The 15,030-nt window shown below is 47.6% G+C and overlaps 1 protein-coding gene across 1 annotated transcript in view; it reads right to left on the bottom strand.

Annotated features, from left to right (window-relative positions):
• LOC146181146 (uncharacterized) overlaps window positions 1-15,030 on the bottom strand; it is a 63,422-nt gene that overhangs the window by 10,131 nt on the left and 38,261 nt on the right. The window contains exon 7 of the mRNA XM_084575716.1: window positions 14,062-14,296. Coding sequence (XP_084431842.1) covers window positions 14,062-14,296 — 235 coding nt within the window. The remainder of the gene's footprint in view (window positions 1-14,061; window positions 14,297-15,030) is intronic.

The raw sequence follows: 15,030 nt of genomic DNA, 5'->3' as shown, positions 1-15,030 counted from the left end.
GATAGCAACGTAAAAAATATTATTGTCTTTGAAATATTTTGCAAAGTACTGAAGAGTACTGCAAGCACCTCAAGGTATTCATGCGCAAGAGAAAGTAACAAATTTTTACCTGAAACAGTTGCATTGAAACATACACTGCAAAAAATGTATGTGAAATTACAGGTATTTTTAAAGAAAATTTCTGTCCCCGTACAGAGAATATCTGTTCTACTTCATTTGCCGAAATACGTTCACGAAAACAGCAATTTTCTGTTTTCCAGCTGAAACCTCAATTGGAAGGCAAACAATTGAATATATTTTTGTCGCGTGTTCTATTTTCTACCGCAAACTCATTTTTACTTGACTAGTAGGTAAATGCTGAATGGAAAGAAAAATGTTACGACAACCCCGAAGGCGCTGTCCGACGAACGGGGACGTAACCATTTCGATTCGAAAGAATGTAAATAGTGGCGCCACATTGAGATCCGTTGTTGGTTGGCTCCCTGCTACAGTGGTATCTTTCGCCCCGCCGGGGTGGTGCAGTGGTAAGACGCCCGACTACTGTGCCGGAGTACCCGGGTTCGAACCCGACCTCGGCGGCTGCGTTTCGATGGAGGCGAAACGAAGAGGCGTCGTGTGCTGTGCGATGTCAGCGCACGTTAAAGATCCCCAGGTGGTCGAAATTACTCCGTAGCCCTCCACTACGACTCCTCTTTCTCTCTATCCACTTTCACTCCCATCTTCCTCCCTTCCCTTACGGCGCGGTTGCGGTGTCCACAGAAATCAAGTGAGACAGTTACCGTGCCTTTCCCTTCCTATAAATAAATCAGTTTTTTAAATCAGTGGTATCTTTCATTTTTTCCCTCTCCTCTTTTGGGTGGCTAGGCAGCGTCTGTTGCGCGGCCAAATGAAGAGGCGTCGTGTGCTGTGCGATGTCAGCGCACGTTAAAGATCCCCAGGTGGTCGAAATTACTCCGTAGCCCTCCACTACGGCTCCTCTTTCTCCCTTTCCACTTTCACTCCCATCTTCCTCCCTTTCCTTACGGTGCGGTTGCGGTGTCCACAGAAATCAAGTGAGACAGTTACCGCACCTTTCCCTTCCTATAAATAAATCAGTTAAATAAGTTGCGCGGCCAACTTTATGGGTGCCATTGGGTATTGCCAGCGCTCGAGATATTTGCGAGATGGAGTTGGCAAGGATTTCGTCTTATAAATAGTGTTTATTAAAGAAATCGGCGCTTAACGCAATTTTGCTGTTACAGACAGAATACGTGACATGAAAGACGAGTAAAAAAATATGTTTGTGTCATACTTTTCACTGTGACGGAAAAATAAAAAAATAAAAACCGCCGTATAACAAAAAATTTTGGCCAGTTTACAACAATTTTCTATCAGTTGTAAACAGAAAAAACTGTAAAATGACAGAAAAAACTGAAAACAGAAAACATAGCAGAACAGAAAACTTTTGCCAGGACAGCTGCCAGACAATTTCTGCATTTTTCAACAAAAATATTTTAGTGTAGATGCTATGCAATACCTACTCTTTTAATTATGTGATATTTTAATGTTTACAGACCTGCATTTACAAAACTACTAAAATACCAAAGCTCAGTTATACAGCAAAGCAGACCTCGAGCTAAGTGCGCCGACAATTTATAACCAAAATGGAATAATCAGCATTCGTTATTGTAGACTTTAAGGGGTAAATCCAAACTTTCCTAATTGCCTTCATACATATCCTTCAGCCCCTCGAAAGTATAGGGAGTGAAGTATATGCATCGGACAGCTTGTCCAGTTGGCGTTCATGCATTTCATGCTCATAACCTACTTCGCCATTATCATAACATACTTCGCTATTATCATTGTGCATCGTTTTTATACACCAGGTACAAATGTAATTTGATTGTGACGATCTAATGAACTGAGCATGATTTCGGCGACCATCCCGCGCGCGGCAAGTGTATTTGAAAAAGGTACAATGCATGAAAGCCAGCTTAGAGAGCTTTCAGGCGTACTTTTGATGTCGGATATTACCGCCTTATTTCTGAGTGGAAAATCAAAAGGGGAATAAGGTTTGATAATGACCGAATATGATTTTGCAGTGTATATGACTGACAGCATTATTCAAAAGTTGGATGGATTGGATGGAAGGAACAGTGTCCCCTTTGAAACGGGGTGGCAGCAGTTGCTATATGCTAGTCCCCCCCTCCCCCCCCACCCCCCCCCCCCTATATCTTGAATATTGTTTTAGATCGGTTAACTACACAATCGTTACTTTTATTGAATTTTTATTTCTACATTATTATCATTATGTCAGTTTCCTGCTTTTAAGCCACCAATCTTCTAATCGTTTTTTGCTAGCTTCCACCGCAGATTCATTAACCCGACCACTGGTATCTCTCAACCCGAGGGCCTCTGGAAGGGTGACTGCGCCTGCAACGACATCAGGAAGAATGCCATCACATTTGAGTATAAGATGCTGAACTGCTTCTATGGATTTATCGCATACTGCACATGTGACATCTTGGTTAAATTTCTTTTAAAGCTGCATGCCCTAAGACACCCTGATCTCGCTTCAAAAAGTAGGGCATTGCCTTTTTAGATATTGCCGCGAAACCTTCAAAACTGTATTTGTTGTTTTTTAACAGCCGCCGGCATACAGGCTTATCACTCTCATTCTGGACCGCGTATCATTTCCGTAATCTTTGTTTGTTAATGCTCGATGTCGCCAGTCACACCTTTATCAGTTTTATTGTAGCGCGAGATGCACCGAGGTCTGTCTCGAAGGTTCCGGCCACTGGTGTGTCTTTCTACAATGTTTCAGCCCGTGCTGGCAGCTGTTTCTTACTCTAGATTGTTCTGTGCCGCCTTCAAATTGAGCGTTGCCGAGTGTGACGGGCATTCTTTGTTCGACGATCGACCAGCACGTTTGCTGCTATCGTCGCCGCCGAGTTCCTTAGTTCTTTTGTGGGCGCAAGTCAGCCCAATAAAGAGTCAATGATAAGTGGGAGGCTTAGCGCGGAACAGACAAGGACAAGAGAGGCACACAGGACGAGCGCTAACTTACAACTGAAAATTGGAAGGGAAAAAGTACGAACTCGAGGAAAAATATGTGCGCATGCTCTATAAAGCCCTGAATTTGCATGACAGGAAAATATATTTCAAGATAATCTAGGGCCACCCAAAGGCAGATAAAACAGAAGAAATAGAGAAGAAATACCGGAAGCATACAAAAAACTTACACATCATTTAAAAACAATGCTTCCTTTTTCAACAGAATGATCGACGTTTCACTAACACACTTATCGGTTCCTAATCTATGGATGAATTTTTTCCTCGAGTTCGTACATTTTCCCTTCCAATTTTCAGTTGTAAGTTAGCGCTCGTCCTGTGTGCCTCTCTTGTCCTTGTCTGTTCCGCGCTAAGCCTCCCACTTATGTATTACCAACTAGCCCAGAACTCTACTTTGCTCAAGTTCAAAGAGTCAATTTCCGTACCATCAAGCCTGTGTATTCATTTGTGTCATCGACCCTGGTCACCACCACGTGACATCTGGTGGAGGTGGTGCCCTTGGTCTTTCTAGTGAAGACCTCAGCCTTGTTTCGTCGCCCTGGGAGACCAACCTACAGGTCACCGAGCCAGCCGCCGACTCCAGGGCCTACAACCCGAACACGGTCTGCTGCCTGACCCCATTCGATCTCGGAAGGCATCGACGCTGACAATGGCCCAGCCTACAGCACCGGTTGTTTTCGTCCAGCCCCGTGAGCCCCCCTGCTTCCATGGACGACCGGATGAAGATGCGGGAGACTGGATAGACCTTTTCGATCGTGTGGCAGAATTCAACGGCTGGAACGACGCCGCGAAACTTAGGCAAGTCTACTTTGTTCTTCAAGGACATGCCCGAGTTTGGTTTGAAAATCATGAGGCAACTATGAAGGATTGGGAGACTTTCCAGGAAGCGTTTCTGACTGCCTTTTCAAGCGTCGTCCGAAAAGAAAAAGCCCAGGCCCTGTTTCAGTCAAGACTTCAACTCCCTAACGAGCCTGTCCTAGCGTACGTTGAGGAGATCAAGCGCCTCTTTCGTCTCGCCGACCCTAATATGACCGAAGGTGAGCGAGTCAACTTTTATGGCGAGGCGTTAAAGAGTCGCTCTTTGCTGGTCTTGTGCGAAATCCGCCAAGAACTGTGGCGGAATTTGAAACAGATGCGTCTACCATCGAGAAGACGTTGGACAACCGGATACGCCATTACGAGCGACCACTTCAACCGGATTGCTCAAGCCACTGCCCCAGCGCATCTACAAGCGGAGAGAAACTTGGGGACCTCATCCGGGAGATCGTGTGAGAGGAGCTCCGCCGACTGATGCCATCATCGCAACATCTCCAGGTGGCGACGCTCGCGGACGTCGTCCGTGAAGAAGTCCAGCAGGCGCTGGACGTTCCTGAAGCGACGGCTGCGACTGTCCCAGCACAAGAGGCAACAGCGATGAACTACGCTGGTGCATTACGTCGCCCTGCGCCCCACGTGATGACTTTCCGAGCCCTCGCCGTTACCGCCCTGTTCCTGAAAACCGCCCCTTGGCCCCCGCCCGCCAAGCCTACCAACGACCCCCAAGCCCAAGAAAGTACGACGCCTGGAGGACAGCAAACAACCGACCGCTCTGCTTCCATTGTGGTGAGGCAGGACACATCCTCCGTCACTGCCCGTACAGGCGGATCGGCCGCCGTGGTTTGCCTGTCGACGCCCCACGACCCCGTCCTGGCGAGCTACCACAGGAAATCAACGACTTCCTGCGCAGCGGAGAGCGATCGTCGCCAAGGCGTCTGTCACGCTCCCCATCACCGTACAATGCCCGATTTGCGTCGCCGGCCGTTGTTACGTGCAAGGACGGTCTCCTGGCCCCCGTAGGGGAAACTAAAGGCAGCAGCCTTTGGAGGTGAGGTTGCTCAACGGCGAAAAGACGAAGATCCTCCGCCGTCGATGACCACTAACGACGACGCGACCATTTCATCGCCGCTCCACACGACGACATCGACGACAACACGACCAGAGTGCAAGCAGACACCGCCGCCCAGCGAAGTAACAACGGTATGCCCCGGCCATGACCGGAAGAAACGACGGAGCCGAGATCAGACACTAAGGCCCACGTGCAGTGCGAGGACGCAAAAAAGTGACCTTGAAGTTGATATCGACGGTCGCAGAGTCACTGCCCTAGTAGACACCGGAGCTGACTATTCAGTCATTAGCGGACCGTTAGCCTCTCAGCTCAGAAAAGTTACCACCGCTTGGGATGGCCCGCTGATTCGCACCGCAGGTGGCAACCGGAGTACTCTATCGGGACGATGTACTGCAAGAATAACCATAAATGGGCGTACTTACCCCACCAGCTTTGTGGTCTTGCAGCAGTGCTCCCGACGTGATTTTAGGCATGGACTTCCTAAATGAACATAGGGCTATCATCGACCTCCGATCCAAGCTCATCAAGCTCTCTGCAGACAGAGCCATACCTGCTACGGCGACTTCGACGCAACACGTCGCTCTAAACGTCCACGACGGAGAATTGACCGTGCCGCGCGTCGCAGTCAGCGTAGGTAGCACAGACATCAAAACCGCTGAAGGCATCGTCGAAGGAAATATCCAATTGCTCTTGGAACGAGGTGTCTGCATCGCAAGAGGCATCGCGAAATTCCGGAGAGGACAAGCTCAGGTGCTGGTAACAAACTTCACTGAAGAATACCGGCATCTCAGCAAGGGCACGACCATCTCTTTTCTCGACGAATTAGCGGACCTCAAAGGCGTATTCGTCCTCCACGACCAACAATTGGAAGACGCACCGGACCAATTCCGTCAGCCCACATTTGACATCAACCCAGCATTGACCCACAGCAGGAAAAACCAGATTCTCAGTCTTCTTTGAAGCTACAGGGAGTGCTTCTCGTCGTCATCAAAAGTACGACAAACACCACTGGCCAAGCACCGCATTATAACGGACGAACACGCCCGACCCCTACGCTAAAGCCTTTATCGTGTATCGCCGCGAGAACGGCAGGCCATTCGCGATCAAGTTGAGGAAATGCTGCGTGATGACGTAATCCAGCCATCGAACAGCCCCTGGGCGGCACCAGTCGTTTTGGTCAAGAAGAAAGACAGCACACTTCGCTTCTGCGTTGATTACCGCCGCTTGAATAGCATAACGAAGAAGGATGTCTACCCGCTTCCCCGCATCGACGACACTCTCGACCGGCTCTGCAATGCGAGGTACTTCTCATCGATGGACCTGAAGAGCGGGTATTGGCAACTTGAAGTCGACGAAAGAGATCGCGAGAAGACCGCATTCATCACACCGGACGGCCTTTATGAGGTCAAGGTGATGTCATTTGGCCTCTGCTCCGCACCAGCCACGTTTCAACGAGTAATGGACAAAGTCCTGGCAGGCTTGAAGTGGCAGATTTGTGTGGTATATTTGAACGACGTTGTTGTCTTCTCGTTAAACTTTGAAGACCACCTAAAACGACTACAGACAGTGCTGGAAGCCATCAAGTCATCAGGACTAACGCTAAAAGCAGAAAAGTGTCACTTCGCCTACGAAGAACTCCGGTTCCTAGGTCACATCGTTAGCAAGGACGGTATTCGCCCAGACCCGGAGAAAACAGCTGCAATCGCACAATTCCCACCGCCTGCCGACAAGAAAGCTGTGCGCCGATTCCTTTGGCTGTGCGCTTATTATCGACGATTTGTCAAACTTTTCGCGGATCGCCGAACCGTTGAAGCAGCTTACAATAGGCTGACGTACCTTTTAAATGGGAAGCGCCGCGCCGCCTGCAATGCCCTCCTGTACTTGGCCACTTTGATGAAAACGCCGAGATCGAAATTCACACCGAGGCGGGCAATGTGGGCCTAGGAGCCGTTCTCGTCCAGAAGAGTGCCGGACAGGAGAAAGTAATCGCCTACGCTAGCAGGTCCCTCACAAAAGCCGAAGTCAATCACTCGACGACCGAGGAGTGCCTTGCAATCATCTGGGCCACTTAGAAGTTTCGTCCATACCTATACGGCCGACCATTCAAGGTAGTAAGCGACCATCACGCGCTCTGCTGGCTGGCTAATTTGAAAGATCCTTACAGCCGCCTTGCTAGATGGAGCTTACGACTTCAAGAAGTTGACATGACTGTAGTCTATAAGTCGGGCCGGAAGCATTCCGACGCAGACTGCTTATCCCGTGCTCCCGTCGATGCTCCCCCGAAGGACGATGACGACGACGCCTTTTTGGGACCGGTAAGCGCCAGCAGTTTCGCTGAACAACAGCGATCAGACCCTGAGCTGAAAGCGCTAGCCGATTACTTGGAAGGAAAGACCGCTTCCCCTCCTGGTGTGTTCAAGCGACATTTATCATCCTTCACGTTAAGCAATGGCCTCCTCGTGAAGAAGAACTGCGCACCCAACAAGACCGCGCAGCTTCTCGTAGTGCCTAAAACCCTTCGGCAAGAAATTCTGCAGGCGTTGCACAATGAGCCTACAGCAGGCCACCTCGGATTTTCGCGCACGTTGCGTCGAATCCAGGAGAAGTATTCCTGGCCGCGACTGCCTGCCGAAGTTGCCCACTACGTGAAGACGTGTCGTGAGTGCCAACGACGCAAGACGCCGCCGATCAAACCAGCAGGATTACTAAACCCGATTCCGCCCCCAATCCTGCCCTTTCAACAAATTGGGATGCATCTCCTCGGCCCCTTTCCATCTTCGTCTATGGGTAACAAGTGGATCATCGTGGCCACTGACGACCTTACCCGTTACGCCGAAGCAAGAGCACTACCAAATGGTACCGAGGCAGAAGTCGCCAAATTTTTTGTCGAACAAATTCTCTTGCGACACGGCGCCCCAGAAGTGCTCATCACGGACAGGGGAACGGCGTTTACGGCAGAGTTGACGCAAGACATCCTGGAATACAGTCACACAAGCCATCGACGAACGACTGCCTACCATCCCAGACCAATGGCCTTACGGAGCGCCTGAACAAAACGATCGCGGACATGGTCGCTATGTATACGTCGACGCTGAACACAAGACCTGGGACGCCATCTTGCCGTACGTGATCTTCGCGTATAACACGGCAGTCCAGGAGACGACCAGAGCGACCCCGTTTAAGCTTGTGTACGGTAGGGAGCCCACGACGACGCTCGACGCAATGCTGCCGCACGTAAGCAGCGAAGACAACCTTGACGTCGCCGCCTACCTGCAGCGTGCAGAGGAAGCCCGACGACTCGCACGGCTGCGTATTAAAGACCAACAGCGCACCGACAGCCGAAGATACAATTTACGACGACGCCACGCAGAGTACAATCCAGGAGACCAAGTGTGGGTTTGGACACCAATTCGCCGTCACGGATTAAGTGAAAAGTTGTTGCGTCGATACCTTGGGCCATACAAAATCCTTCGCCGCGTCGTACCACTGGACTATGAAGTCATTCCCGACGGAACGTCAGCATCACAACGGCGACGCGCACACCCTGAAATTGTACATGTTGTACGACTGAAGCCATATTACGCGCGTTAAAGAATCTGTGGAGTTTAAACTTTGCAGTGTTTATGTTTAAGTTGCTTTGTTTTGGAATATCGAGGCGATGTTTTTTTTTAAGAGGGGAGTAATGCCGCGAAACCTTCAAAACAGTATTTGTTGTTTTTTAACAGCCGCCGGCATACAGGCTTATTACTCTGATTCTGGACCGCGTATCAGTTCCGTAATCTTTGTTTGGTAATGCTCGATGTCGCCAGTCACACCTTTATCAGTTTTGTTGTAGCGCAAGATGCACCGAGATCTGTCTCGAAGGTTCCGGCCACTCGGGTGTCTTTCCACAATGTTCCAGCCCGTGCTGGTAGCTGTTTGCGACGTTATCTAGATTGTTCTGTGCAGCCTTTAAATTGAGCGTTGCCGAGTGTGACGGGGATTCTTTGTCCGACGATCGACTAACACGTTTGCTGCTATCGTCGCCGCCGAGTTGCTTAGTTCTTTTGTGGGCGCAAGTCAGCCCAATAAAGAGTCAATTTTCGTACCATCAAGCCTGTGTCTTCATTTGTGTCATCGACCCTGGTCACCACCACGTGAAAATATTAAATAAAGCTGTCTTCCTGATCTGCCTTTTCCACTTTCGGTATAGTTCTACTCTCTGTTTCTTTTCCATAGAATGTATCCAATTTTTACCTTCTGTGTTTTTCACCTGCTGTTTAACGCTTGAACAAAACGTTGCAGGCTAGTTGGTTCATCGCAAGTTAATCATCGCAACCGGTTCGTTTCCTGTGCTCAGGGTGTTGTATATTCCATCCCCTTGTCTTGCGGCCACGCATATGTAGGCTAAACCGGCAGATGCCTCAACAAGAGATTGTCTGAGCACAATCACAATGTTACGCAACGAATCTCGGGCCATCTGGGCATTCATTGCCGAAATTGCAAATGCACCCCTGAGTTGGGCAACACGAGCGTGATACGCAGGTGTGGTGACAAAACCACGCGAGAGATTATTGAAGCTTTAAACATTGCGCATCTTAAAGAACATTGTGTCAGCACCCCCTCCATTGCCCTTATAGATAAAAGAATTGCAGTTCTTATCGAGAGCTGGATGATCTGTGTTTACCTGTATGTTTTCTGATGGCGATGACTGTTCCCAACCAGGTTGTTGTTGTATCCCTTGATGCTACTGTATATTTACCGACGTGTCTGAAATAAACCTTCAGTTGTAAGTCAGCGCTGTGTGTGTCTCATCCTCCCTTTTTGTCCGTATTTAGCTTGCGCTGTTTCCCCCTTGTGTTTAACGCTCTTTATTTCTCCGCCCTTCTGACCAGCATACTAACTGGTTAGTTTCCTAGTTTTTTTCCACAATTGTGAGTCAACGCTTTTTAGGTATAGGTACTTGCGGCCATGCTAAGAACAAAGCTAGCGGAATTGATGGTATTCCAGCTGAGTTGCTTCAAAACCTCAACCACGACGCTGTTAACACACTGCATACATTATGTCAAAAGATTTGGACAACCCTGCAGTGGCCACAGGATTGGAGGAGGTCAGTTTACATCCCCATTCCAAAGAAAGGCAGTGCCAAAGATTGTTCCAACTACCGCATGATCGCGCTTATTTCGCATGCTAGCAAGGTGATGTTAAAAATCCTGCAAGGTAGGCGGCAGCAGTATGTGGATCGGGAGCTTCCGGACGTGCAAGCTGGGTTTCGCAAGGGCAGAGGAACTAGAGACCAAATTGCCAACCTTCGCTGGATCATGGAAAAAGCAAGAGAGTTCCAGAAACCCATTTACTTCTGCTTTATTGATTATGCGAAAGCGTTTGACTGCGTAGATCACAGCAGATTGTGGCAAGCTCTCCAAGAGATGGGAGTTCCAATTCACCTCATCTGTCTCCTCAGGAACCTTTATGAAGGGCAAGAGGCCACAGTCAGAACTGGGCATGGCCTTACTGATTGGTTTCCGATTGAGAAAGGAGTGAGGCAAGGCTGCATACTGTCGGCCTGCCTATTTAACCTATATGCAGAGTGCATCATGAGGAAGGCCGGTCTGGACGAGTCTTCAGCTGGAGTGAAGATTGCTGGAAAACGTATCAACAACCTTAGATATGCGGATGATACCACTTTAATGGCAGAAAGTGAAGTGGAACTCAAGAGACTTGTGATGCGCGTACAAGAAGAGAGTGAGAAGTTTGGGCTTAAACTGAACATTAAAAAGACGAAGATCATGGCGTCTTGCCCTATCAAGTCCTGGAGCATCAATGGACAAGAAGTGGAAGCTGTGACAGATTTTCTGTTCTTGGGCGCCAAGATTACCTCGGAAGGAGACTGCAGCCATGAAATTAGGAGACGCCTGCTTCTGGGAAAGAGAGCAATGGTTAGCCTTGACCGCCTAGTAAAGAGCAGAGACATTAGTCTACCAACCAAGATCCGTATAACCCGTGCTATGGTCTTTCCAGTTGTGATGTATGGATGCGAGAGTTGGACTGTGAAAAAGGCTGACCGCCGAAGAATTGACGCGTTTGAATTGTGGTGCTGGCGAAGACTCTTAAGAGTTCCTTGGACTGCCAGAAGATCAAATCAGTCGATATTGTCGACCATAAACCCTGACTGCTCATTGGAGGGTCAAATTCTGAAGTTAAAGCTCAGCTACTTTGGTCATCTGATGAGAAGAGAGGAGTCGCTGGAGAAAGATTTGATGTTGGGAAAGGTTGAGGGTCGCCGGAGAAGGGGTAGGCAGCGAACGCGATGGTTAGATGGCATTCTCGAGGCATTGCAGATGAAGCTATGTGATGTTAAGAAGATAGTGAGAGACCGGAAAGCGTGGCGTGACATGGTCCATAGGGTCACGAAGAGTCGGACACGACTGAACGCCTGAACTGAACTGACTTAAATACTTAAGCTGCCCACCTGCTACTGTCCAGTTTTCTCAGGCGTTCCTCATAAAATATTTTACTCTGCACTTTCCGTCCTTCGGAACATGCCTAACTCCGGAACATGCCTGTACCGCCTCATGTTCAGTTTTTCCGTTGGCACCCAGTGGCAATCGTCCGACGGCTCTCTGATTTAGTTCTACTGTCGACTGTACCTATGTTTCTAGGCTCAAAGCCTCATTTCTGATTGTAAGGCCCGGCGCCATAATTCCTTTTATAAATAACCTTCACCACCTGATACCTGATGTACCCCACAATGCTTGGGCTTCATTATCCAGGCATCTCTTCTCCTTTTTGCCCTAAGTGATTGCTCATTCTTTTCAATGTATGCTAAACCTTCGCTTACTCATACTCTGAATATTTATATTCTGCCACCCTGGGTATTTCATGGTCTTGAATTTTAAGGCCCTGATCAGTTGAGCCGTTGAAAACCATCACGCAGGGCTTAACTGGGCTAAAACTGAAGCCTAGAGCGCCCCCTTTGTCTACGCAATACTTAACTAGAGTTTGCAAGTCTTCCTGGCTATCCGGGGAGGCGCTGCCCTACGACCTTTCCGCCTAATCTATATGATAGGATAAAACCTAGATTACTTTCTCGTAGCTTCAGTTTCATAGTTATCGTATAAAGCATGAACAACGGCGGAGATAGAGGAAAACCTTGTCTTAATCCTTTGCATACCTTGACAGCGTCCGTATTTCTTATCCCCTCCTGTGTAATTTCTACTTTGCTTTCCCGGTATATTAGCTCTAGGAAATCTGTTATTTCATGACCAATACCTTATTCTTTTAGTATGTTCCAAAGGAGTTCCTTGTTTACGTTGGTCGTACGCCCCGTTTAAGTCCAGAAAGGCTAAATACAAAGGTCTATTTTCCGCTCTAGCTATTTCGATGCATTGGGCAAGCACGAACAGGCTACCATCTAAGCGCCTACCATCTTCTTAGTATCTTCTTACTTTGCCCATGATTGCCTTTTTAATTTCCCCGCCTACATGGCCAACCTGTACATAACAGATGTTATCGTAATCGACCTGTAGGATTTTATGTGCATCCTATCGCCTTTCACATTATAAATCAAATTCATTTTACTCTGCCTCCAGCTGTCCGGAGTTTGCTTATCCGTTATGACTGTTTCCAAAGCTTTTAGCAACGTCTCCTTACTTGAATCAAGTTCATTAATCAGCTTGATCAAAATTCCATCTAATCCTGGAGATGTGTTCTTAGAAATGTTTTTTTCCGCCTTTTTCCAGTTTACATTTGTCAATCCTAATCTGCTGTGTATTCGGCTATCTTGTGTTGCTTCCTGATTTGCGGAGATTACCCTATCGTCACTCTTAAAGGACTCGGCTATAACTGATGTAATGTAGTTCACAGCGTTGTCTGCTTTTAAACAACTGAGACAGTTACCGCGCCTTTCCCTTCCTGTAAATAAATCCCTCGTCATCTTGAATCCGATCCTGCTTTCTTTGATTCTTTTTACCAAGCCAGCTTATTTGGTTCCAGAATTTTATTGGCCCGTCTTTAGTGGAGTCGTTAAATTCAGCCATCCAGCGATTGGTGGTCTGCTCAAGTTTCTTTTGTCAATACGATTCACATTTTTGGTCTATTTCTTCCTGAGATACCTGTGCTTTCTTTGCCTCTCGGTGTTCCCTTGAAGCTGCCCGTCGTTGTTCAATGCTATTAGTAGGATCCTCTGAGCAGCGCAACCTGGCTACAAATATTGGAGCGCATTTAAAGGCCGTTTTTTTTTTCCCGCTGATTCTGTGGCGCAATGGATTAATACATGTCTTAACACTCAAAGCACCTGTTCGAATCCTGTGAGTGCAATTATTTATTGAATTTTCTTACATCATTGGAATAAATTACTAATACCTTTCATGGCGTGTGTTCCCCTTTAGGTTGCATGATGCGATGTTTTTGATTCTTAATAGCCGTGAACACAGATAGGAGGTGACGTTACGGCAGCGGCTACACTATGCAATTATCTTCACCGTAATCATTTTCGCCCTTCAGTGGGTGTACGTTACCTTTACGCTGTGTTCAGAGACACCTCTTAGCAACTTTCTGAGAGACAACTAGCGAGGAAAACGTTGCGGGACCCTGTCGTTGAGAGAACGGAATTACGCGTGACTGACAGCCCATTAAAAGTAACAATAAAATTGAAATTTATTTTTTGGCTTAGTTAACCAATCGAGCATTCGGTAAACCTTATTTCTCATATTGTAATCTTCGCTGATACAGCCGACGTACAGATCGCGCACCAAAGTATCTCATAATTTTTAAAATCCAAATCTATGACCAGTAAGAAATTATAGGATACATAGGACCACGATTATTACACCGTGAACAACCTTGTTTGCAGAGTTCCAGCGCTCCTCTGTGATGTAAAAAAGGTGAACATTTTACTAAACCATTGGATTTATTAGGTGTTAATAGACCTCGAAAACCGATACATAGACGCAAGAACGGCATATACACTGGAGTAGTTGCTGAAGAAAAAAGATGCTCTGATATTTAGCTTCATTCTAAAGCAGCCAAGATACGAACTCGCTAAAGATGAGCCAATAAATAGCCAACAGTCCGCGCCTTAATTTTTACAATGGCGGTGTGTGCACGTCACAAAATACCCTAAACCACTTGATGGTTGTACTCACTGACAATTACTGGTCCGATGAGGCAGGCAATGCCCGCAGCTGAGCGGCACACGTTTAGGTGGCGCTCGAAAGCGTCCGCCTCGACGTAACGCCGTAGCACCGGCTCAGCCAGCATGTCGAGAGAGCTGCTGAGCCAACCCAGCGCCAAGCTCACTGGCGCCAGCAGGAAGACCTCCTTGGCCAGTGCCATGAGGAACTGCACGCCACCCATCAAAAACGCCTGTACCGCCATCACCTGCGATAAGAAAAAGGTGGACAGGATATGCGGCGAAAAAGTATGATAAACAGTCTCTTCCCTTACTTAGCTTGATCTGATGAGATGAAAAGCAAATATGTGTTTAAGGTGTATGCAGTATTTGTCATATTAGGCTGAGTAAAGCGACAAACACTTATGAAAAGCAATTGCGTCAGAATATATTATAAAAATCCGAGCGCATTTGTGAATGAGAAGAACTGAAAACGCAGAATGATGCAATTCTCGTCATCTTCTACCAAGAAATGATAGCGCGCACACTATGCGTTTATTAGGCAAAAGCTCTACTCCCTCTGAATGGAAATGTAGCTGAACATTACCTCCTCTTCCTGCACAAAGTAAGGCCCCCGTGTGCTGTGCGATGTCAGTGCACGTTAAATATCCCCAGCTAGTTGAAATTTCTGAAGTCCCTTGTCACGGCGTCTCTCACAGCCTGAGTCGCTTTGGAACGTTAAATCCCGTAAGCCACCACCTTCCTGCACAGGTTAGTTGCCTTCAATGTGGATTAAACATTGCTAAAATTGTTCACTACTGTCTCGTGCCTTTATTACTTTATTGTTTTTGAAATTTCAAATGTCCTCATTGTATTTAATGCTGCTTTCAGTAAATCAAATGTGAAAGATAAGGGTTTGTCGAAAGTCACTCCGTCAACAGCAGAGTGAGCGTCGAAAACTGTCCGTGGTCAGGGAGGTTCAGCACAGAGTGAAAATCGCGAT

The sequence above is a fragment of the Amblyomma maculatum genome, chromosome 8 (genome assembly GCF_055883805.1).
Source record: "Amblyomma maculatum isolate TAMU_Amacu chromosome 8, ASM5588380v1, whole genome shotgun sequence".
In the NCBI taxonomy this organism is placed as follows: Eukaryota; Metazoa; Arthropoda; class Arachnida; order Ixodida; family Ixodidae; genus Amblyomma; species Amblyomma maculatum.
Note: the sequence above shows the minus strand (reverse complement) of the source record. Positions and strands in the feature narration are given on the sequence as shown.